The sequence below is a fragment of the Pecten maximus genome, chromosome 8, assembly GCF_902652985.1.
Source record: "Pecten maximus chromosome 8, xPecMax1.1, whole genome shotgun sequence".
NCBI lineage: Eukaryota > Metazoa > Mollusca > Bivalvia > Pectinida > Pectinidae > Pecten > Pecten maximus.
The window spans coordinates 18,806,262-18,832,466 of record NC_047022.1 but is presented as its reverse complement, the minus strand read 5'-3'; the positions used below and the strand labels follow the sequence as shown (position 1 = coordinate 18,832,466).

Sequence of the window (26,205 nt, the reverse complement as noted above, 5' to 3'; positions counted from 1 at the left end):
CATACGTCTAAGATAAATCAAATGTGAGTATGTTATTGGCAAGTTAATCTAGTCTTGATATCTGACACCTTAATCGAATTAGTATTATTATATTCTTTTGTATAACGGTTGGTCTGGCCCCCAGGTGTCCAAAGCCTAATATGGGAAACATAGGAAATTCTTCAAATTCCTCCTCTTTTAACATATGAATTCCAAATTTTATGTAAAACATCCTTCGATGTAGTTAATCAATTTGGTAAACAAGATGGGATTGTCCCTGGGCTTTCGGGCGGAGCACCATAGGAAAAATAGCATACTCTTTGAAATCCTTCTTCTGTAAAATGTTTTGCGATAGTGCTTTAACTATCCAGGTGAGCGATACAGGACCTCTGGGGCTCTTGTTATGATATCACTAACAGAAAAATAAAAATGACGTTCATTAAAAATGTCACTAGCAAAATGTGCTGTATGTTTTATGCCTAACTAATACATTGAACCATATCTGAAAGTATCTCTTCGTTCTGTGACAACGATTTGGAAGATTAAAAATATGTTACATTTTCACCGCACCTTTTTAGTGACACAGCGATGATTAAAAAAGTATGAACCTGAACGGCGCTTATCAAAAACATGATAATATTTGCTTTGGTCCCTTTTTCCGGATGATTTTGTTTTCCAAATCATACCCTACTCATAACATGACGGCCAGCGAGGCTATGCTCGCGCTTTAGCAAGGATAGCATTTTAAGGAAACCAAAATATAGCAAAGATTTGTCGAATGTGAGTCTTATTTTATTACTACATGAAGAAGAAAACTTAGAAAGACAAGTCATTACAAAAATGTTAAATTCGAGTTAACTATAACTTTAATTTATCACAGAAGACATGGAATTACGATTGATCGACACAAATAAATTCAGACATATGTAATGTGTCAATTGTATACTACACACACATCACAAACATATATAAGCAAAGAACGGCATTGTTTTCTGTCCGTATTGTTCATAACAATCTGTTTGCAAATTCTTAACTTCAGGTTGAAATAAAGCAGATTGAAGATAATATCACACAGAAAATGGCGACATTGCCTTCAATCGATCTTGACATTGACACCACCATGGATGGTAAGTATAAGGGTATTTCGAATAATAGTTTTATGTATACAGGTATATGTTTATTGTGAGTGTGACAACATACCTTTTTTCTGTAAGAATGGTTCAAATAGCAATGTAATGCAGTGTAACAGCTATGAATCAAATTACGTGATTGTAACGCCAATTTGGTCAACGTCACGGAAATGCTTCGGATTGTATTACGGATGAATCAAAAGCAGAGAGGATTCTGACAGAGAAATATTGAGTTATTATGACGTTATTCGACGCTCTGCTGATCTTCATCATGTTAAGGCCTTGTATTGAGTGGCAGATTGGTTGCGAATCAACCACAGATGATGTAGAATAAAGATACTAGGGGAAAGGGTAGAAATAAAGCATGTACATATTTAATGCTTATTATAGATTGTAAACATAGTCCATATGAATGCAATATTGGTAGCAGATAAATAACGGGCGCCAGTCTATCTATATGTCATGAAAACTTCGTTCATATTGACATTAGAAACAATCTAGCACGCGCTTAGTTAAAAACATGTAACATATTCCAAAATGTTATGCAAATGAGCTTTAAACCCAGTGCTCTTGGTAGCATACAGTGGCCCTATCGTATGTTGTTCAATAAGGTAGCCACAATCTACTACAAGGTGAATCCGCCTTAAAATGACTCTGGCTGTTCGCGGGGCTATAAACCCAAAAACAATGAAAAAAGGAAAAGCTTTTCCTCAACATAGTATTACATTGTACTACATTGAATAATGTTGTGTAAGGGAAACAACTCTGATATAACTAACTTACGCAATATGCAAAACTGGTATTATTGAGCTTCCTCAGCTTCCTGAGATTATTATGAACTGTTGTATTTAATCATTTTTGTCATCTTGATGCTTGTTTTGAAATTGGTGGTAGTATTGTATCAATATTTCCCATGGTCACATATGCTATGCTTTATATATTTTGCTGAACATTTCGGAATCTGTAACATATCATTGATTCAAATTGTATGTATCAATTGCGTTTATTTATCAATTGTCACAAATTTCGTACATTTTGATTATTTTCTGATTGGTGGTCAGTTGTATCTATTTATCGAGTCACAAACTTTTTAATTTTGTTTATTTTCTTACCATCGCAAATGTATCTATTTCTCGACAATTACAGAATTTTTATATTTTGTTTATTTTCTAACCATGGTAAATTGTATCTTTTCTTCAACGGTCAAAGATTTTGTACATTTTGTTTATTGTTTGACTCATGGTAAATTATATCCATTGATCAACGGTCACAGATTGTGTGAATTTTTATTTATTTATTAATTACATGCACATGATGTAATTAAAGAGATAAAATGAGGAGTATAGTGTTGGTTTTACAACTGATGTTGGTATTGTTTAAAGACTATTTCCATTTTCATTTGTACAGTGTATCTCCGCATCATGAACCTGGTGTACGGATTGGAAGGCAATGTTTCGGGATGTCGATCTATCGGCCAATCAGTAAGCCAAATATCAACTTATTAAAAATAGTAATACTCTCTGATGGCCCATTTAATTGTGTAATCAGCACATTAAGATGGAAGTGAATGTATTACAGATACATAATCCAATATGGACATGAAGAAATATTTCTTTTAAATCATCTTATCCTGCAAGTAGGTCAAAAGGTGAAAAAATATTCATATGAAAAGAAAATTTATTTTGCTTTTTCATACTAATCTTAAAGACAATTTCATATTTCATGCTTCAGTCATTATCCTATATCTCATCAGCTAATGATACACTCTGCTGACTTGTGTAATAATTTATTGAAGGAAATACAAAAACGCGTGTAGTGTTTGTGGTGTATTTCGTGTAATGTGGCAAATAAAGCTTTTTGTCTAAAGTATAATTGCTAAAAAAAAAAAAAAAATTCAAAGAAGCAGTAAATTTCAGCGGAGTTCAAGATAAAGCATTAGCAAGTCAAGGAGAGTTATATTAAGGTTGTTATATTTTTCAGTATTTTGTCAAAATATACCTCTTAGGAACATGTCGCCTGATTCTTATCAAAACCTGTAATATAACTGCGGAAATAACAGCGTTATCCAAGGACATGTTCTTTTTTTCTAGTCTGATCTGCTAGAGCTTCAGGGTTCTTTTATCATGAATTCCAAGCTAAACCTGAACCTAGAGAACATCAATAAAACGTTTGAAAATGCTGGGACATCTGTGTCAATAGCTGTAGGAAAATGGAGTGAGCTTCAAGGAGAATACTCAACGTCTTATGGTAGGGTAGTGGTACAAAACAAATATTCCTCAAGACGGACCCTAGCCAATACGAAGCGGATGCTTCTTGTAAGTAATGGTAGAGATATATTTTGTTCAACTAATGAAAAATATACGTATTAAGTAATTTTTAAACGTATTTGAAATTTACAATAACCCTGTTTTAATTTAAATCACTTGGTTTCAAATATGATTTGTCGTGTGTTTTTCTTCATAACTTTTATCTGTCCAAACGAATCTGATCAATTGATTAAGTCACATTTCAGTCGATATCATACAAAGAGAACCCATTCGAATACTACTATTCACCGGATCATGTCACCGCCATGACAACCTTTGTTTTCGATGACGACGGAGAGGATGTATCTGACGTTACCTTTCGTGATGGGATTCCCTACGTCATCTAAACTCACCCCTAGTGACAACGCAATAGACATGCTACCAACCGGTACCCAGTACTTGGCCGCCTTCCCTGAAGGGTTTTTCAACAATTCTCCAGCTATGTTGCATGTAAACATTTCTATGATGGGATCCTGTCGTACCTATGGAAAATACGGAACAACATTACCTAGTCATGAGAATTTTGATTTCTATCTACAAACGAATGAGCGGATGTCGGTTACACAATTCCAACCTTACAACTTCATGTATTCATTTATAGCAGGGATTATACAGCTTCCCATTTATCGAACACCAGTCATTATCATAGCTAAATGTCAGGGTAGGTATTAAGATTAATTAATAATTTTGTTACCTCAAACGCATCATTACAGGACTGTATCAAATACCGGTCAAATCAATGCCAACTTTAGATATGAAATCACCACTGAAAATTTACTCATTTTGCCGAACTCATTCTCTAGCGCATTATTAAATTTTGTCTAATTAGCTTAATTATGAATATGTACACCCATATGTATTACTTTTAAAATTATATAATAAACAATTTAACTTTTATAGGAGTTGTAGTTAGCGCAATCATTCTTTAGCGCAATGCTTCCACAGAAAAAATAAGATTACTTTTAGATATATACATATGCACATTTACATTCTTAGGAAAAAGTATCGTGCTGCACCATAACACATTTAAAGGGATATTCTTTCGTTTAATAAATGTAGGTCGCCAAATGAAACTTAATTTGAAATGTGTATTTTCCCCAAATAGTAAAAGTAATAATCTTTACATCAATACAGCAGTTTTACTCTCAAGAAAACCAAAGTGATTCAAGTATTAAATCCTACAAATCCTCATTTTGACCTGAAGTATTACTAATTACCGTAACTACAGACGATATTTGTGTACGAAACGTGATTTCTCTGTACATTTCGGTGTTAATTTATTACTGGTAGGCACACGATCTCGTATAATCTTCATTCAGGAATAGATTTTATCAATGAAAATTGTGCACGTTTCTGATGTCCGAACGAAGAAATATCCCTTTAATGTCGGTAATTTTATGACAAGCAGCTATTGTCATTAGTTTATTCTGTTGTAGCGAACAAATTTACCAAACTTGGAGACGGTCCGAAAATACGGGTTCGCCAAATTTCACCACACTTTGTTGACCGAAATTCCCATGAATGGAAACCTGCAAGAAACGTTCAGGTAACAAAATCATTATTACGTTTTAGTTGTAGCTTCCTCTACTCTATCTTGCATATATCGTTGCGTGATTATTCAAGTGATGACTTAATGCTCTCTCTCTCTCTCTCTCTCTCTCTCTCTCTCTCTCTCTCTCTCTCTCTCTTCCAACATCTGTAGCTTTATATCATTAATTCATAAATGGTTTACAATATGTATATTTCAAACAAAATGAACTACATTTCTTATGGTATTAAAGAAAAATATCATGCAACTATTTCCAGGATCAAGATTTTTGTGTCGTCTTCAAAAAGCAGGCGACATACAGGTATCACTATGTCGGTGTCAGTGTCAAAGGTGGCGGCGTCTGCACAGAGGCTTCCAGGTCAAAGGTCAAGGTCACTGTTACTGAAATGGAAAATGCGATAATTCAAGTTTCCTTTGGCCGATCAAACTCAAACTTCATGCAAATCTTCCTTACCCAAATTACTTGCTTATTAAGGTCCAAAGGTCTAAGGTCAAGGTCACTGTTACTAAAAATAGAAAATGTGTTTCCTCGTGATAACTCTTGTAACCACCCATCTTTCTGCGGAGGCGACTCATCCACTTCCGTGGAGTTCTTGTATCTACTTCTGTGTTTTTGAAGGAGATCTTTCCGAGATTGAAGTTTTTGTTTCCTTTTTCTTAAACGTTTATTTCTATCGATTTGATTTTAGCAGCATTATAATTTCCACTTACGTGATAACCCGGTTTTAAGGTATACGACTATTTATTAATATTGATGTATTTTCAAATCAAATGACCTACGTATATGTCTTACGCCACTCACTGAACATACTATAAGCTGAAAGAGGCAACCGTGTATTTGTCAAAAGCTTCCAATGAGAAGAATTTATGTTGAGGCAAATCATCGTCACTCCTTACTGGTCACATCATAACGGCAATATTCAGTCACGTGACACTCGTACTGGAAACATGCAATTAGAATCAGATTTATATATAATACACATTGTTATAATAAGGCATTGTTGGTTTGTTGTAGTTGATTGGAGGAAGAACGTCTGAGATTACTCTCAAGTCATACTTCTTTGGGACATTTACAGCAGGCGTACAAATAATATCCCCTGATATGATAGATTTCCAGTCGGTCTTTTTGAATTTCTCTGAGAAGCTTAGTGACACGCCATACGTCTTGGGTACAGTGATAACCGTTCTTATCATTCTTGTCCTCACCACTCCAATACTGCGAAGACGTGATAAAATCGACTCTGCTCTAGTAAGTAAGCAATGTACCTTTCTGCTAATGATTTTCTTGATCATTTTCATGATAATGACACTAAATTGTTTGATTTGTAACTATACCATAACACGTACAACCAGTAAATAATTCTAACTCATTATTGTATTAAGAATAATGTGATCTTGACAGTGGTCATACCAGTATCTCAAAGACAACAAAGCCAGTTCTGCCTTCCATTATTACATCTGTGTATCAACTGGAGTAAGGTCCAAAAGGCAAATGGAGTCATCAGTGTACATCAATATTATCGGGACCATAGCCGAGACCAGAGCACGATTGTTGACAGGAGACAACAGAAAGGTATGGGGTGCTGCAACAGAGTGGCACTGAGTACTATAAAGAACACTCATGTACTCAACAAGATGTTAGTCAATACAGTATTCCTTGGATCCCTCCAGTATTTGATCAAGTTTAAAAGCAATGCTGGCAATTATTGGTTTCCTCTTTGTGCAATGTTAATTCTTTCAATGGACAAACAAACCGTTGCACGTGTCTTGTACTCAATTCTACACAAAGGAGGTGGTGCATAGGAGGGCTAAATCGGCCCACGGCGATTTTTTTCCCGGAGACATATTTTTGTAAAAAGCATAATATCCTCGATTATGTGGGAGGAATTAATTTCCATTCCTCAATGTATATATTCTTTTTTTGGTGATTTCATTATTTCCCCATCAAACTGCATAAGAAGCAAATGTTTTGACCACTAATTATTATAGAACACATTTTTATTTCCTATTTGTAAAACAAATTCACCCCATTTGTTTAAGGTTTGATTTTGTATATGAATCATCACGCTCCGTGACACTAAAATTAAATTTCAGCCTAATTTGATGTCTTCTTTGTGAAAATCATTGTTTTTAACTTTTCATTTAAAGTCTAATGTCACAAAGTTATTAATGCAGTACTATCAAAATTTCCGGTTAGAAATAATCTATGGATATTCATAAACATTCAATGAAACAAATTTATTTGGTGAATTACTGGATATAATTTTGTTAAAAAAGCTGTAATTACAATTTCTATTATACAAATTCATACTAAACACACATGTTTTTATAAAATATAACATCACATGAGACTATCAATGCAATATGAAATTCATCAAGTACTTTTGTACGAGAAATATATTGAATTTAAAAGGGAGGGTACACATTTTTTACAGAAATCATGTTAGGTGGCGGTGCGTATACAGCATTTGCCAATTTTCGTTTTAGTGTCTAAAATGACATGTATTTGGTAAAAGTCTATCATAATATCATACATAAAATAAGATTCGGCCGTGGGCCGCCATGCACCACCTCCTTTCTATTACAGACATTGGTTGTGAGTGTCTTTTGTCACAATAATGATTTGTATTGATATTTCCTTTGGAGAAAGAACTTTCACAAATCACGAGTTACACAATTACATTTATGCATAGTAGTTACACAGGTTGCATTATAGTTCAATCTATGGAATCGTCGATTTCGATTTCTATCATTAATGATTCACTATGATACAATGGGTGTGTTTTAGGATTACATAATTTGATTATTGATATTAAATAACGTATGGAAAAAGATCAGTCTGGATCAAAACATGTATACTTAATGTTTTCAAGAAAATGGTTGTTATTTTGTATTAGTCGATTGCACTCTGTTCTTGGCGGTCATGTTTCATTAGCAATACCAATGATTTTACTGCAAAAATATACATTACACAACACCATTTACCATAGGTCATATGTTACGTGTTATATGTTTTGTATATTTCAGCAACATGACAATGGATTTCACTTTAAGTTAATGGAACATTGTAACTCCATAGTCTAACGTTTTAACATGCCATGTGTCCGGAACCTCCGGAATCCTTATTCCATACCACATCTGTTACATTTTATGTATCTTTCCAGAACTTCAGCAACGGAACCTCGTCCCATTTCTGTTTGACGACTGATGTCTATCTTGGGAATATTAAAACCGTCCTTATCTGGCTGGACCAAAGTGGTGAATTAAAATCCTGGTATTTGAAGAAAATTGTCATTATAGATAGGAAGACAAGAAATGCGTAAGTACATGGGTCTAACTGCTTTTTATTTCTACAAATGTATATCATTCCGTTATGTACTTTAAGCCTGTTACATTTTATCTGTGCACCTGAGTCAGTGACTTATAGGTATTTGTCTTTTGGGTATTTATAGATAGGTATATAAACCTTCAAGTCTATGTGTTGAAGCTATGTTTTACTTAATCATCTAATCTCCCAGAAATGTTTGAAAATCTTAAATGTACTTAGAATCCAGTTAATTGAGTCATTATGCAGAAACGCGAAAGAATACTTATTCATTTCTTTATTTATTCATTTCTTTATTTATTCATTTCTTTATGAAACATAGCTTCATTTATCAGGGGTTAGCGATATGTTATCCTATGCAAGCACATGGTCGTATGATTCCATTGCACATGTGTTATTTATTTGGCATAGATAAGAAGATGAGGTAAGTCCTCATATACATCAATCACAATGTGCTAAAATCTGTCCCTGATACTTGGTATGTGTTATTCCAAGATGATGATGAGTGTCGTGTATAAGTTCATACTTCAGATACTTTAGATTTTGTAACATACCCCGGGAATTTAGTTTTCCTTATTCGTAAACTTTGACCAAGGCACAAAAATAAAGATCAAATATTCATATCGTAAAATATCATTATATATTATGTATACAAAAAACAAATATACAATTGTATATTAACAATTAAATAGTCTCTGTCAATTTTGTTATGTTTAGAACTAAGCTGACATGCAACAAATGGCTTTCGCTAGAAAAGGGAACGGGTCAGACTTGGTGTACATTGAAAGTTGGACGAACTAAAGATAACGTCAGCAGCATTTCTGAAGTCAGTACCCGAAACATCTTTGACGACAATCTATGGTTTTCATTGCTATTCCGTCCAACTTACAGCAGATTCACAAGAGTCCAGAGATTGTGGAGCTTAACATCGTTATTGTTCCTGTCAATGGTCGCCTCAGCCATGTTTTATGATACACCAGATGACGCTCTACCTCTTGTAAAGACGTCGCATTTCGAAATAGGTTATAAAGAAATATACACCGGGTTGATGTCGAGTGTCATAACAGTGGTTCCATCCTTGATTATGACCTACATTTTCAGAAAAAGAAAAATACGTGGTGAGAACCCATTAACTGTCTTACATGACGGTGATACCTTTCGTCCCACTGGAAGTCTGCCTTGGTGGTCAATATTCATCGGATACCTAGTGCTTTTAATCTGCATCATCTCAGGTTCTTTTTTCACGCTTTTGTATTCGTTGGAATGGGGGCCGTCTCTTACCATTAAATGGATGTCAGCATTTTTCCTCGGCACAACAGAAAGTGTAATTTTGATCGAACCAACAAAGGTTAGTTCATACAAACAATTATTATTTAAAAAATCCACAAATTGCTCCATTATTGAGATGATTATTTGACTGATACATACATAGTAACGTTTATTTGAATGCGACAAGAAACACAAGCGGTTTAATTGCTTTTCTTTAATTTTGGTTGATGACGACTTTTTCCGGCACTTCAGAAACTTAACAGGAGAACTCTGCCATCTACATCAACTTCATTTTCTGGAGTTATCGTGTATTTACTTAATTTAGTGAAAAGTTCAAACGACAGAAAATAGCAACAAAATCGAGTTACAAACTTATCGTTCCTGGTCCCTTTGGTTATCAAGTGTATCGCTATACCGTCAGTGAAACGAATAGAAGTAACTCAGATACATCAGAATGTCTAGCTATGTACAAAATATTAAATGTTGAAGATTTTAACAAGCTGGTTATCATTTTAGGCCATCGTACTCGCTGTCCTTCTTGTTTGTCTGTGTTCAGAGAAAACTAGCAAACATGACTTTTACCTACCACCTATCTCCGTAAACCAGAAGAAACAAGACATCTACAATCAAGGTATGTGGTATATTCTACCGAATATTTAGTCCGAAGACAACGAACGTCATCCTGCCAAGGTTTATCGTTGTTCCTCAAACAATGTCGGACCTGAGTTGCATGGTTTTACCTTTCAAGCTTAGTATACTATAAACTTCGTTACGACTTGAACCCTCAATCCCTCGTTTAAGAGCTTGGCTGGTCAGCACTCGGCAATCCTCGTGCTGACTGGCCGAACTCTTACACTCGGGTTGAGATATCCCTGTCCACGTAATAGACCCGTGTTAGATTATATTAATCAAATATCTCATCTGCATGACATAACGGGGAAATCTCAAATTAAGTCTAGACAGGCGCTTTTCGACTCGAGCGGTATGTTGTTTATTTACAGAGACAATCGGGAGACCATATAGACGCTATAATTGAGTATTGCACAAAAGCGTTATTACACGTTACCCACAATATTCATAATATACTAATGCCTGTATCAAGTAGTTAAACTATGTTTAATATCATTTATCATTGTTTTCCCTGTATATAAGTAATAATTATGAAATGATGTTTTATTTAGAGTAAAAGCTTATTTACTGCATATATCTGATCAATTACTATTAATTAATTGTAGAAATGACTCTGTATACTAAAATTAACAATGATACGGTCATTGTACAATATAGCTCAATATGTTGTAGGTTAAAAAATGAATGGCTTCCAATTACTTGGTTGGTGGTGGTTACTCACTGGCCTACCTTTCTCCAAAATTCGAAACCCTGTAATGTTGAACATTGTTTGCTAAGTTAACGACACTTACATGTGTCTGACTAGTAAGACATGGAATCTGTTTCGAACGAAATATCCTTGGAATTGTTTTCGCCTACTGTCAAGACGACCTTCATTAAGAATTTGTAAGCTGATATTCTTTTGAAAAAAAACGTAAATCCAATTGATAAAAACATAAGCATTTCCGAGGAAACTATCGAGTCTATCCAGTGCAATACGAGCTCAACACCTAAATTATAACGGTATATCATTGCGCAGAAAAGTGGCTTTAACTTCATGGAATCAGAAATTCTGCAATTTTGAACAATTTAACGATATATGCACACTTATTTAAATGTATAATGAAGCTAAATTTGTGTTGAAAATATTTTATGAGCGTGTCGTTTACTTCGATACGAGAGACTATATATTTTTTTGTGGGAAATTCAACTATTGTTTTGCTTATAGGGAACAACCAACCAATTGAAAAGATATATTTTGAAACAGCCCCTGTGTATAGAAAGTTGAGCCAAGGATAAAATGTTTGGCAGCCACTGATTGGCCAGTATGTTATGAAGCGAGAAAATAGATATGTAGCCTGATAGGTAACTATCAATAAGAAATTTTGATATAAATTTCGTAAGTCCGATTGTTTTTTCCTCAAAAAAATCAGGTAATAATAATTAACAGGTAAACATTTAAGATTTTTGAGATTTTTTACTGCGAAATTCACCCATTTTCTAAATGGCTACCCTGGAGAAAATTTGAGCTGAAGGAACTTTTTTTTGATTAGGTGTTATATCAGACTCTAAACTTTTGTTATAAACCATAATTGTCATATTGAATTCAAGAATTTGAATGAAATACTCCAAAACATTAACACTAAAGTCTATGGGAAAACAATTGGTTGGTTGGTTCCTTATACGATAAGCGGGATATTCAAACGCATTTTTGTTTAAATCCATCTGCAATGAATCGCCTGTAAGCATTATATATTTACATTTTCACTTCGCTCCGCCTCAATGAACATAGTCAACTCAGATCACTTCATTTTCCGTTGAAGATTTTGGGTCGCGTGCTTCTGTTCTGAGAGACGAATCACTTTCTTGCCGGCGTGTGAATACATTCACTGAGTTTACATGGCGATCGAGTTCTCTACCGACTCAGACTTGAATGTACTTTCATTTTGTGAATTGTGTAGCATTGCTATAAACGTATATGAACACAAGTGGAATAGACGCTTTATGTGCTAATAAAAATGCCAGTATAATGTAGACAGTTTAGAAAACAGGATCCGACAGAACACTGACACTCTCGATAGCACCGAGCTCATGACCTACGTAGCGCAGTAGGTCTAACGTTAGCTGTATCTCGAATGCCTTGCTTGATACCATTTTAGTGGTCACAGAAAATAAACCTCAATTTTAACACTATTTAACAACACAAAACATACAGCAGTATGCTATATCGAACACAGGGACACATTATTGTCGTAATTTGACTCAATCTAAACATATGGAGGACACAAGTTTCCGGCCGTCGAATACCGCCAGTGCGACAATGAAATCCAATATTTCAAGAACACTATGTACATCACCAGCTAACCTGCGACTAAAATCCACATTGTTACACTTTTTGTCGAGCTCTGAATATCCCGGCTATTAGACTGCATCACATCATTTTTTTAACCGAGTCTCTGTGTCTCGAGTGACCAAATCACACACATACTATACTGTCAATAATGTACTTTAAATATTTATATGGGTATTGCTAAGTTCTTATTATACAATATTATAGATATCGCAGTTCACTTCATTTGCACGAGGTTCACTTCCCTTCATCGGTCCATGCAAGCAACAAAATTGACAATCAATCCTTATATTTACGTTAACCAAACTAAAAACTTCGCCACCAGAATTTTAGATTTGCTTGACTGATTTAAAGTCACATGACTTCTCGTATGTTCTGCATTAAGTTCCTTAGCATTGTCTTATCCTGTTCATCCTCGGTCAGTTTATTTTTTTCTCTTCTTATCCTGTTCAAAATGTTGCTTCATCCTCGGTCGTTTTGTTTTTGTTTTAATGACACCATATATCAAACTTATTAAGGTGACATAATTGTATATATTTTCCCCAGGTATCGTCACCAGACGAGAAGATGATTGTCCATGTGATAAGCCTGAAACCACGGACCAGATGCACCGTCGTTATACACTACGTATGGACAGAAAACTGAACAGATTACTGAGGAAATTCGTATTTGGACTGACATACATTTGTATGCTTTTAATGATCGGTTCACATCAGAGAGTTACCGATGTATGCAGACAAAACATGCACTTGAAAGAGATTTTGAAATCAACACAAGAGGTAGCCATCTATTAAATAAAACAATTTTTGATTACTGTTAGTGTATAGATATTGAATCCGTATCAAAACCAGTTTCCCCCTAATGCTAATTTTAATTATGATGATAGTTATCCGTCGCAGTGAAATAGTACACTTCTTTGAGAAACATAATATTGCAACCATTTGGAATCCTCTACACCAGTGAACTAGTTCCGAGTGTGGTTATTTAGCGTTGAATAGAAGCCTACAATTACAATAAAAAAAACTATGAATAAAATACTATGTCAATTGGACAGGATAGTTGTAGGAGATTAATAGATGTATCAATAGCTATTATAAGAATTTAAATATACATTATGTACATTTTGTATTATTTAACTATCATAATATTTCTACATGTTACAACAGTATCCTGGTTAGTCTGCCTTACAAGGTTCTAAGGATTACCAGTCAACTGCCCGGCTCCTTGTCATAGCTACAAGTGAGAGTGCAAGGGATTCAGTGTGTTAAGGCATGTGGCTGTGCATGCGCTTTCGAGGTCACGTGTGTTTGGTGCTCATACATTCCTCTCTCTCAGTCAGATGACATCAACATGCACACATGGACAGGCCAGTCCCGGATTATGTATTGAGAATTACATAAGGGACAACTATAGAAATGTACAAATATGTACATAGTCTACAATACGTTTACCATTATATCAAGGCTATCTATCCCTGCCATATTCTTGTAATCTCATATAACGATAACGACATTTTCACAATAATTTCTAAATCAGATAAAAACGACTGAGGGAGTCTGGGAGTACATCCACACTGTAGTGCTTCGGCGATTCTATCCTTTGGAATCTTACAATGGTGAAATGAAATCATTCGATGATCTGCGGTTTGCTGAAGAAAACTTAAAAATGGGACCTCTCCGTCTACGCCAGGTTCGAGTTTCAGGTAAGTTCAACTGGTTATAATAAATCCATGACAGTAAATCAATATTTGTATCAAATGACAAGGTATTTGCCATATTCTTGCTAATTCATGTACCAAGCTGGGTCCAAAGGTTAGTTGTCATTTTGATATGAACCAAAGTTATGACTAACCACGGTAATTGGGTCAAAAAGTCAAGGACAAATTGGATCCCAGTATGGACTGATACATTCTTGATGATAATGGGGATATATAGCCACACACCAGGTGTCTTGTTGTCCGGTCAGTATTAGTAGCTTCACTCAGGAGACATGATCCGTCTAGGTCCGTAGCCGTGCGTCGTATGTCGTCTGGCATTCGTTAACATTTTCCCATTTCCAACTTCTCATAAACACCTGAATCAAATTTAATGAAATTTTGAAGAAGCCTACCTGGACTGCAGGTCTACTTATATTGTAGATTATATTTCCTCCTTGTCCTACTGGCCCAAGGGGCGTTGCAAAAAAGGGGGTCAAAATAACTGAAATTTCAAAAATCTCCTCGAGACCCATATATAGTAGACTCAAACTGTCAATATGGATCGTGCTGAATAAAAACATTATTATTTATTTCTTGACCTCTAGGTTTTACTATACTTTAGTTATGTTGAAAAATCACATTTTTGGCATATTTTTACATCGGAAAAAATCCTTTAAACTGGAGTAGAATTATAATAATGTGACGGTAGTGTGGTGCAAGCAATGATCTTATAAACCACAGGTAGTGGTTATCAAAGATCTTATACTTTAGGGTAAAGATGTGCTTCAATATCGAAAATAAAATTGTATTAATCCCGTACGCAATGCTTACCCTAAGGCTTGCCTCTAGGAAGAGGAGTGATTTTTATTTTTATTTTCTGTTGAAAATATGCTTTGATATCGAAAGTAAAATTGTATCATTCCTGTACATAATGCACTATTACATTTTGTATACATAAGAACGTTAACACGGTGAGTTGTTTGAGACTCATGTGACCGTTAAGACCAATGGAACTCTTGTTTTATGCTTTTGTCATTATTATCTTTCCGTGCTAAAGGCGGCTGTGTAGCTCCATCATTTATCCGGATCCATGGTATAACGTGTGTTCCTGACTACGATACAGACACAGAAGATACAAAGGACTACAATTACGGTATGGGACACTTACATCTTCGATAGTTTTTAACATACTCATTGTCGGGTCATGTATTTAAATTCATCGTCGTCTGTTTTTGTTTTGTTTTTGGATTTTGTTTTTTGTTTTTTGTTTTTTTTTCTTTCATTATGTTATGAATATGTATGAATTCCTACTTTTACAAACATTTTATTTCAGGTTGGATCCCTGCAAACACGACTGACTCGCTAAATGACGTCACGACACCTTATCGATATCATCACAATGATGACCAGGAAACGCCCACATACTCAGGACAATTCGGAACATATGGTGGCGGTGGTTATCTCACTGATCTTGATATTGTGCCTTCTAAGACAACCACTCACGTGAATAGTTTGAAAAATGGTGATTGGCTTGATAAAAGAACCCGTGCCCTTTTTATAGAAGCATGTCTCGTGAACAGAAACAACATGTTGTTTACCCAAGTTAAAATCGTGTTCGAATTTCCAAGCACAGGTGGAATATTCATGGAAATAACAGTCGTATCGTCAAATCTCTACCCATATACAGACACCTTTGACTTTATCATTCTGTTCATACAGGTATTGTTCGTAATCACTATCTTTGTGAGGTTCGTGTTTGTGGTGGTGAAGGTTATAAAGACCAGAGGTCATTCCCTAATAACAGCAAGCCAAGTCATTGATATATTACATCTGGGAGTTTCTGTCACCGCCATTGTGTGTCTTGTCATGAGATTGACCAGCACGATCGCCGTTCTCAATAAACTTAGACTGGATATGGGTAAGTAATTATAACTATGTACAAGGATTTACGTGACCTAAGATTAAGATCACTGGGTCAAAGGAGTAAGGGAATCTTTTCGCTGATGATCATTTTGGAAAGACATCATAAAGTTAAGTTCGGCAGAATGATACAGATATTCAACTGACCAAAGGTCAAGGTAAAGTGGTATATCTATTAAATTATCAGTATTTTGCTATGACATTGTGGAGCAAAGTTCATCAACTAATGAGTTGTCCAATTTCGTAACTTTGACATGAATATTTTATGATATTATCAAGCAAAGTTGTTCATGATTAAGCGAGGAGACAACTGATCAAAAGGCATTGTCACTGGGGCAAAAGTCAAGGTCATTTGGATTAAATATCAAAATGAAATTTGATCTCTATTGATAACCCTGGTTGTAGATTTTATGATTTAGAGAAAACGAATTTAAGCCAACAAATGAGCATTATGGTATTTACATGTCTGTAAGCCCAGTTAAAAATGGAGGTGAAAAGAAACAAAAGTCGATCATGGAACATGCAAATAGTAAATGTATATTTTTCTTGCGCAACGATATTGGCAGATGACTTGTTAATGCTTATTGGTGATACATGTATATATCCCCACGACGTGATCCTTTCTGACCTTTCTGTGTTCTAATTTAAGTGAATAAACATTAATCTGCTTTCAAGGTCAGGTCACAGGTGTGAAATGTATAGAATTTAGTTTTAAAGCAAATCGCCATCTATAAGTAAACATATCAGAACTCATGTGACTGACAAGACAATTAGGGTCGTGTTAACTATTTCTCGGATTAAACTGAGAATTCGATTGTTAAGGCGTTTTCTTTCCTAGCCATACTAGTAATAGTTGTTGTCTCGTCTAATTTTAGATTATATACTGAAATATGAAAAAAAAAATCCTGTCATGACATAGGGCAATTTATTGTGTAAGTATGAAAACATACATACATACATACATACATACATACATACATACATATGGATTTTAAAATCATTTTCATCATTTGTTATTGACAGGATTTTACACGTCCTTTGGATCGGTCTTCAAATGGGATGAATATTACTCTATATCACTGGGCATGGCCATGTTTATCACCATCCTCGATCTACTCAAACACTTGTCATTCAACTACCACATCTTCCTGGTGTACAAAACAATCTTGACATTTCGCTCTGAGCTTTTGTATTTTACAATAACTCTTTCAGTTCTGATAGTGGGTTTCGCGTGTCTGATCAACCTGATGTATGGTCATACGGAGAGTGGCTTCAGAAGCATACCAACCGCGATCCTGACTCTGTTTCGAATGACAATCGGAATGATAAAATTTCGTAATGACATTCAGGTATCAGTTATAGGTATATTAATTGCATTTGCGGTATACGCGTCAGTCGCCACCATTGTCTTTGTCAACTTTTTCATTAGTTCACTGGATAATGAATTTACAAACATGAAGCAGCTTATCAAAGACGGGTTGACAACTTTCGACTGGCATCTCAGTGGTCACTTCTGGAATAGACTGGACAACCTTTTTACAGTATGTGGAGCTAGAAGACCAAACAAACAAACAAAGAAAGGTTTGTTCTAATTAATATTAAAACACATTTTATCGATGTGGTGGCAAAACGTTTTCGTGGAACAGCAAACAAACAAAACCCCAGGAAATACCTAAAACGCTAAAAATGAAATACGCTAAAAATATAACATGATACATGTAATTTGTATAGAAAACGCGAAATTTGGCATCCGCTAAAAAACACGATATACGGTATGCCTCGTTATGAAAGTTTCTTATTAAATAAAAAATTCAGATATGAATAGTGCTGTCTTTAATGAAAACTTAGACGAAAGTTTAAAATATCCTATTTGTTGTGATCTAAAATAGCAATTTCAAAACAACTTGTTATCCTCATTTCAGGACATGAAAGTGGAATTGATCTACAAAAGGTAACGCAATTTTATAAATTTAGCATCCATTTAGATGTTTGTGATATAATTTTGTCTGTTGTCGTCCGCTGTCCGTAATCAATTATCATTAGTTTTTACTTTTGCTTCAAAAAATATTAAAAAAAATATGATGCGGCACATTATAACACTATAGAAGTAGTCGGATTTGTTTTTCTTCTTCAAACCTATATTTGCGACCCTGGTGAACTCAACCAACAATATCGATAGCAAGATTAAAACAAGGGTTATCCCATGACTTTGTTCCCCTCTGGATAATGACTTTTTATTTTAGGTTATGAAATTTTACACATTTTATTTAATTTTGTATAATTCCTTTCAACATTTGCATGTATGTGTGTTGTGAAATTAAAACATTATTTAAGTTTCCTGATTTTTACAAAATGGACATCTTTGTCCGCCGTTACTGGATTATAAATTAAATACTGACCAATTCTGGTATGTATTCGCTCACAGATTAAACCACTTGGAGTTCTTGTATTTTATGTACTATAGAGCGTGAGACAATAGGAAAAACTGTAGAAAATTGTCGCTTTGTGTATTTTAACACCATCATTATGAACACAGTTTCTCTAAAATTGCGATTTGTTTTTCTCTCCGATTTTACCAAAATATGTTCATCTCGTATCTAGAGGTATCATAACATTATCATTAAGAATGAATGTCATATCCAGGCTTCTTTCTAAAATTGCAACATTACTTGTAAGACACAGATATTCTAAAAATATGAGTTGGTCATGTCATTAATTAATTTGTAATTGCTTTATTTACATAATGTGTTATAGAAATATCGCTATGTTCACGAAATCATGTCCATTTCAGGATACAACATAAAACATTTAGGTTTAATTTTTGTTTACTTTGCGTTTGTACCGTATTGCGTCGTAACACTGCTTCCATAAGTGTAACAGGAGAGGAGAAAATGTAGCGGCCAGACCGGGGTTCGAACCCGGGACCTCCGAACACTAGCCGGATGCTCTACCATTTGAGCTACCTGGTCACCGATGATCGACCCAGTCCAGTCCCGCTACACACCTCCCTCCTTTTTTCCAAGTCTTCGCCCTCGAAGACACACGAGACCCTTATACCACCACCGTGGGTATTTTAGTTGGGCGCCAATTTTGTAACAGGAGAGGAGAAAATGTAGCGGCCAGACCGGGGTTCGAACCCGGGACCTCCGAACACTAGCCGGATGCTCTACCATTTGAGCTACCTGGTCACCGATGATCGACCCAGTCCAGTCCCGCTACATAAGTGTTGTTAAAGTCTCGCTCGCTTTGAGTGTTTTGTTTTTGTTTTTGCTTTTGTTTTTTTTTTTGTTCAAGTGATTCGATATATTACAAGTATACATGTTTTATTTCAATATTCATTAAGGGAGAATTAAGCTTCTGCAGATTCCTATCAAAAGTTATGGGACGGTTTGGAGAAGACATCGAATTAGAAAGAGCAGCCCTACATCTGGTCCTGCTACATCTTAAACGTAGATGTAGACGCAGGGCGACACCTAACGGAACACAATACAGGTACTTGCCATGGTAACACTTAAATTTAGTACAGTCGTCCTTATGAGAGTGTTGATAAAAAACGACAATGAGTAACAAAGACTTCAGTATCAGTTGTTTTTGTAGTCCAGTAATCTGTCCTCTATCAGCCTAATCAGAGGGTCATAAAAATTGCAGTACGAGAATGGGTTACAGGAATTTTAGCACCTATTTTTGCTGCAGTTGGTTTATCTAGAAACCTGACGATATCATATGGTCGATTGTCTCAATATACAATAAATTATACAACAAATTAGCACCTATTTTGTCTGTCGTTGATTGGCGTTAATATTCTTCCATGTTTTTAAAAATCCGAGAAAAGTTACATTACAGCGAAACTGTCATTCTAACTAACAATCGACAACACGAATTATAAAGAAGAAACATAGCCTACTTAGAAACTCTTTAAAATAGTACTATGAGACGACCAGGTGTCCCGTCTTTTGCTTAATTGACGACACCCATCGTATAAGTCTAGGTTAAATCCGGAAAACGTCACAGTATCTAACAAAGTTGTTTTCAGATATTCTGTTGACTGGCCAAAGGAAGATGACACGTTGATCGTTGAGTTCCTTCGTGGCATGGTAAACTGTGAAATGGACGTGGATCGGCAAACAATATCGGATGCCAGCCGACATGGACTTATGCCGTACGGAAACGCCACCAAGCCTCTCAGCATGCTGTTTAGAATCAACCTGTCTAACAGAGGACATGGACGTACATATACACATGACACTGAGGTCACGATTGGCAGACACTGGTTGGTAGGTGCACACTAACATCATGGAAATAAACAAAAATGTTAATAGATAATTTTGTATCAGTTTCAGACATCTAAACCACGAGATGCTGATTATTTTAACTCTGACTCTTAAGTCGGAACATATAAAATGATATAACATCAATCATGTTAGTGTCGATAACTCATCGCTAAAAAGTAACAAAATGTATATCTGTAGCTTCGCCAAAATTTTCTGAATAGAAGATTTGGACAAAAATGCCTGATTTTACTGAGAATAACTTAAAGCTGTTACACTGCATAGTTAGATGATATAACAATCAATTTATTTTGAAGTGCAATGTGATGATCAAAGTACCGATCACCCTGTTGTCCTGTCGACCTACGTTCCTCATCACTCGCAGTGGTAACCCTGGTGACTGGTGCCAATATACAGCCAGTCATGCCATTAAAAAAGAAGGGGAGGTAACTACCATCAACTACTGAAAGCAGTATTCATTCATTATTTTGTTTACTGATGCAATGCAAGTACGTTATTTTAAATCTAAGATTTTAAACAAATTTTACAGATAACGTAAATGCACGTTAATAATTGATACAACCATATTGATATCAATGCATTACCTTATTGTTTTAACATTAAAAGCAATTACCAGTCTCCTTGAGATGATTACATACACTATATCATTAATGGTATATATATATAAATTGTATATAGCTATTGGCTGTTTGCAAGTTTTCTTTAGTGATACAAAACTAATACTTTCATTTTCTTCAACCTTCAAATTTTTTTTATATTTTTTATTATATTTTATTTGTAGGTAAACTGTTGAGCTGCTCATATTATTTTACAGGTATATTTGTCCGCTACCATCTCGTGTTGCCCACAGTACGTTTTGGCTGTAACATCTGACCGTTGGCCTGGCATTCCACCTGCCATCCAACAGGAGAATGCCATAGAATACGTCCTCACTAAAAAGGGAGATGTCTTCTACCTTCCTGGACTGTGCAAGAAAATAGTATTTATGTTTCCAGAGGACTGTGTCACGATAGATACGAAAATCACGATATTGGTAATGTGTATTGTAGTTTACCATGGTCACGATATCTGTCACTATAAACGCTCTAATTTTCGCGCTCTCGCATTTTCGCGCTTTACTAAAGTTTGAAAGAATACCACAAAGAAAAACTGGAATAATTGATTAAAAAATGTATGTGTAAAGTGTAAGCTACAACATCATAACTCCAAAATAAGAAAATATATATTTACAGTATATGTTTCTGTTATCAAGATCATGTTATAAATCATTCATAATTTGTATAATATATTATTAGCCTATGAAGACCAGTTACATTATTATCAACATAATCCACATTTAGATTGATAAGATTTTTTTATGGAATAATACTACATCACACTGTGACGTTATAATATGTTTATTGATAAGATGACGTTTGCAATATTTGGGATTGTCGTCACAATAGCGTCAGTCCATATAGAACCTAAATGACTTCAAGTCTTAGATTTACGTTTTCTTCAACATCGACATCATATTCTGACCACAAAATAAAGCATATCAAATCATTGCCATAATGAGCGGGATTTACGATGTCTGTCATTGTTCATGTTCCTGAGACTTTAAGCGAAAGATTCTTAGATTTTGTTCCATACATCACAGTGAAAACTCATATGAGATGCAAAATCTAACAGTTCTATTTCTCTTAGTGTTTGGTTTAAGAATACCATTTGACTTTGAACACAATTAAGTAATGCTAAAATATCAAAAACATAATTTGGCGCACTAAAATCGTAACTGAATCTAAACACATAAGCACAATCATGAATTATAGAAAAAAAAATACAGATACTGCGACTAGCGCAGTTTTAATTCAGGGGAAAGCTTTGTGTGCAAAAAGGGCTAAATACGATTACCCATAAGGTTAACACTACATTGGTCGTTGAATGTGTCTATATTGTGTTTTTAGCTGGAGCCTGGAAAGACATTTCCCATGGTACATGTCTTGGCTACTCGCGACGTGTCAGGACCAATCACAGTTCAGTTCAAGAGAAAAAGGCACTACCAATCCCAAACTGGTTAGTCTCCAGACAATACTCTCTGGCATTATGTGTTTTACATGTGGTACCTCTAAATCAGTTACAAACACTGATTTAACCAGTATTTGATAAATGTTAAGACAGCAAACCCCAATTTTCAATACACCGATAGACCAATTATGTTAATTCTCACTCTTTTAATTCAAAACTGAAAAAAAAATGCACGCAACAGCAGAGAATGTTGTGTTATAGTAGTTTTATTTGAGTACGTAATCAGGAAAGAAACGTATATGTATCGTCTTATCACAATCATGAATAAATTATGTCGACAGGCGATGTCCCGGAAATTCAGCTTCTAACAAAGGAAGGAGATCTGGAATGGAAGGCAGGAAATCCAGGGGCACAGACCTATCTAAGTGACTTGAGCATTCAGATAAATTGTCTTCGGAAAGGGTGAGATATGTGGCAACATCACTAAGACAAAAGAACTTTTACAAAAAAGTTATATTATTAGAATTCAAACAAAATGTATTGGGAACACATAGGCTACAGACAGACTATCATCACGCACCGTTTCAATGACATTTCTTAGCTTAAACAGCTCATTTATCACACAAACAGCCATATGTTATATTGTAAAATTCCTATTGTCACAACATCACGGTAAAATCAATAACAGAGTGAATAAAAATTATGAAAAAAGTATCAATAAAATAAAAATAAATGTTGGATATCGAGAAAAGAATGAGAAAAGCATAGCATCGTTGGCTGTAGCTGGTTCAATTCAATCTAGAGTTTTGCAAATAATTTTAAAAATAACAACCGTTTCAAATGATATCGAACGTGTTAACTGTAGATATTATGCTATCGTGATCTACCGCACTGGTATAACTTATATTATACTAAATATATCACACACGTGTACTTAGTACTATAATTAACAAATCAAACACGTGTACTGATACTTTAACATCTCACACGTATGCTTTATACTATAATTAACATATCACAATAGTATACTATGGATTAATAATTAATAATTGACATGTCCCCGCATCTTAGCTATATAATGTAATGGCGTCGCGGCATCTAGTTAGGAGACCTCCCCCGAACTCACGCTTGTTCTTTACGGGGCGATATATCCAACAAACCAGCAACAAATATGAATATATATCATAATCAATATATCGAACACTTAAATTATGCATTATATCTCACAGTTATGTAAAACATATCTGAAGTATAATCATTTACATTGACAAAATGATCGTCGAAAGAAGTACCATTTCCCCGAAAGAAAAACCTGATAGTGTCGGCTATCCTAAAAATGACAGTTTTAGTTTTCAATATTATTTTTGATTTCTATTACAGTGTAAAGACATCCATCACTGCCTGTAAGTCCAACTACGTCTTCGTAAGTACATCAGTGATTATAAATGTACAATTATCAATGGATGAAGAAAGGATATATTTCTATTTCAACGTCACTAAAACATCAACAGATATACGAAATAAGACATTTTGTTATAAAAGTAAATTAAATTATGTCGGAACAAATGTCGATATCAATTCATAACTATAAAAGACATAAAACGTTTGAATTTGAAACTCACCTTCGCTCAACTTACATATCAACCTACAAATATCAAATGAAAAAAAACGTTAATCGAATTAGAGTATATCATGACAGCGTAGGTAAAAGAAGGTGTCTTATCGAGAAAAAAAACAATCGGAAATTATAAGACATTCTTTTGCAGTATCCTCCATTAATGTAACTGCATACACATAATAGTTAGCAAATGTTGAGCATATCATATGCCAACTTCGCAAGCCAAGGGTGTCCTCAAAAGGAGAGTATCGTATTGAACACCCTTAGCTTGCGAAGTTGATCATATGCTAATATGTAAAGATATACATACTTTCAAACATACAGCGCTATACGGTATAGAAACATATCATGACACACATATGATATAAAAACGGTTTTGTCGAATAATGATCAGGTCACTAAATGAAAACACGGCCAACGTTTCAAAATAAGTTCCCGAAAAAAACCCCGAAAAAATGAATAGAAAAAAAACTATTATTATTATTGGAACATTATGGATGCAGCAGAGCAGAAGATGTAGACTAGTCTTTCGGGGTCCCTTTAGTAAAAAGTGTTGACGGAATTCTCCATTTTTTTACGACATACGTTTATAAACAAATATATATACAATGTATATAGCAGTAATTTTGTTACGAAAATACAGATCATTTACAAATCATTTTTATTATTCTTAATCTATTTTGCGGCTTTTGGTTTTTAGATTCCGTTATGAACATGATATATTTTGCCAAGCTGTAAAATAAGTATTTTATTTCTCAAACAATATGAAATTTGAATCATTTTTGATAATACAATGATGTCATTTTAGAACATGAGAAGAGAATCCCTGTCGGCGAGTACAGAAAAAAATCCCTACGCAGCATTGGCGTAACGTCGGTTGCAAACTTGGATTTTCACAACAGAGACTGACGCAAATCGAAAAGAAGAAACATAGGTCACAGGAGACAAAGACTTGCATTGTTTTCCAGGAAATACGCGAGACCTGGATGTGACTTAAGACTTTGTTTTTATACAATATTTTTTTTCTTTTTTTTTTTTTTTTTTTTTTATCGGCAATTTTAAAAAAATGTCGTAAATGTCAGGAAAACCCAATGTCTTAAATTATTAAAGTAATAAAATATTTTGTAATAAGAATAACCAAAAAGACAGTCACCGTTCAGCCCTACCGGGGTGCCGGTGGACAAGTAGCTTCACCCGTCTGGTGGACAATGCACTGGTTTATTTAAGAAATAATTAACGATGATTCGTGTATTGTTGCAGGATATACAACGAGGACGAGGAAATTTTGCAATTAAATTAATAACGAAGGCCGCAGGCCTGAGTTATTAATTAAAATTGCAAAATATCCGAGTCCGAGTTGTATATCCTGCAACAATACACGATTCAAAGTTGATTATTTCTATTCTACCATGTACTGTTTAGTTCTGAGATGGACCTCTTTCTAATAGAAAAACAGCAAAGAAACCCCGAGAAAACCTTGAAATTTATTTCTTGAGTATTGCATTATTGGCTGATGAAATATACAGGCAATACAGTACTAAATGATTCGTTCTATTTCTTCTATATTTGATTAAACTACAATGTAGTTTGATCAATTTATTAGAATTTTATGTGATTGTCATCTAGAAAATTCCAAATGGTAATAAAAGGAGACGAACGACGACCAGAAAGATCTGGAGGTCTTATTGGATAGTAAAACACCAACAAGCATATGCATGGTAAGACGCAGAATCGTAGTAAAAGGAATGTACAACTTAGTCCCTTACTTCACTTGTCTGCATCAAAACTACTTATAAGATGTAGGTATTTTAACAGGGTTAAACATCTGTAACTATGTCTAAGTTTGCAAGATATTGATATTGTACATTGGAACTGCTTGATATATCCAGAGAATAGTGTTTCATCATCTGGGTATATATTAGAGTTATATTTAATTCTATTGCATTTTTGCCAGTTAAATATATAGAGAATGACAGAATATTTCGATATTTTTCACTCGTGCTTCGCACTCGTGAAAATATCGATATTCTGCCAAACTCGTAAAATATATGTTATATTAAACGGGAAACCATTCAATATCCTCTATATGAACTTGGTTCATCATAGATGAGGCGGAGATAGCAATATGGAATTCGGTCTTTGGTAACCAGAGGGAAAG

The 26,205-nt window shown here is 34.8% G+C and overlaps 1 protein-coding gene across 1 annotated transcript; it reads left to right on the top strand.

Annotated features, from left to right (window-relative positions):
• Positions 1-17,587: 17,587 nt before the first annotated feature.
• LOC117332172 lies at positions 17,588-25,034 on the top strand. The gene is made up of 10 exons (XM_033891056.1): positions 17,588-17,714; positions 18,056-18,084; positions 19,477-19,625; positions 20,167-20,407; positions 20,719-20,847; positions 21,237-21,455; positions 22,369-22,477; positions 22,771-22,891; positions 23,810-23,852; positions 24,856-25,034. The coding sequence occupies exons 1-10, from the start codon at positions 17,588-17,590 to the stop codon at positions 24,916-24,918; spliced, it is 1,230 nt and encodes a 409-aa protein (XP_033746947.1). The 3' UTR covers positions 24,919-25,034.
• Positions 25,035-26,205: the final 1,171 nt, after the last annotated feature.

Coding starts and splice junctions, on each gene's coding strand:
- LOC117332172 (XM_033891056.1), top strand. CDS start 17,588: ATGAAGCAGCTTATCAAAGACGGGTTGACAACTTTCGACTGGCATCTC. Junction 17,715..18,055: donor AAACAAACAAACAAAGAAAG/GTTTGTTCTAAT, acceptor TCCTCATTTCAG/GACATGAAAGTGGAATTGAT. Junction 21,456..22,368: donor ATACGAAAATCACGATATTG/GTAATGTGTATT, acceptor TTGTGTTTTTAG/CTGGAGCCTGGAAAGACATT.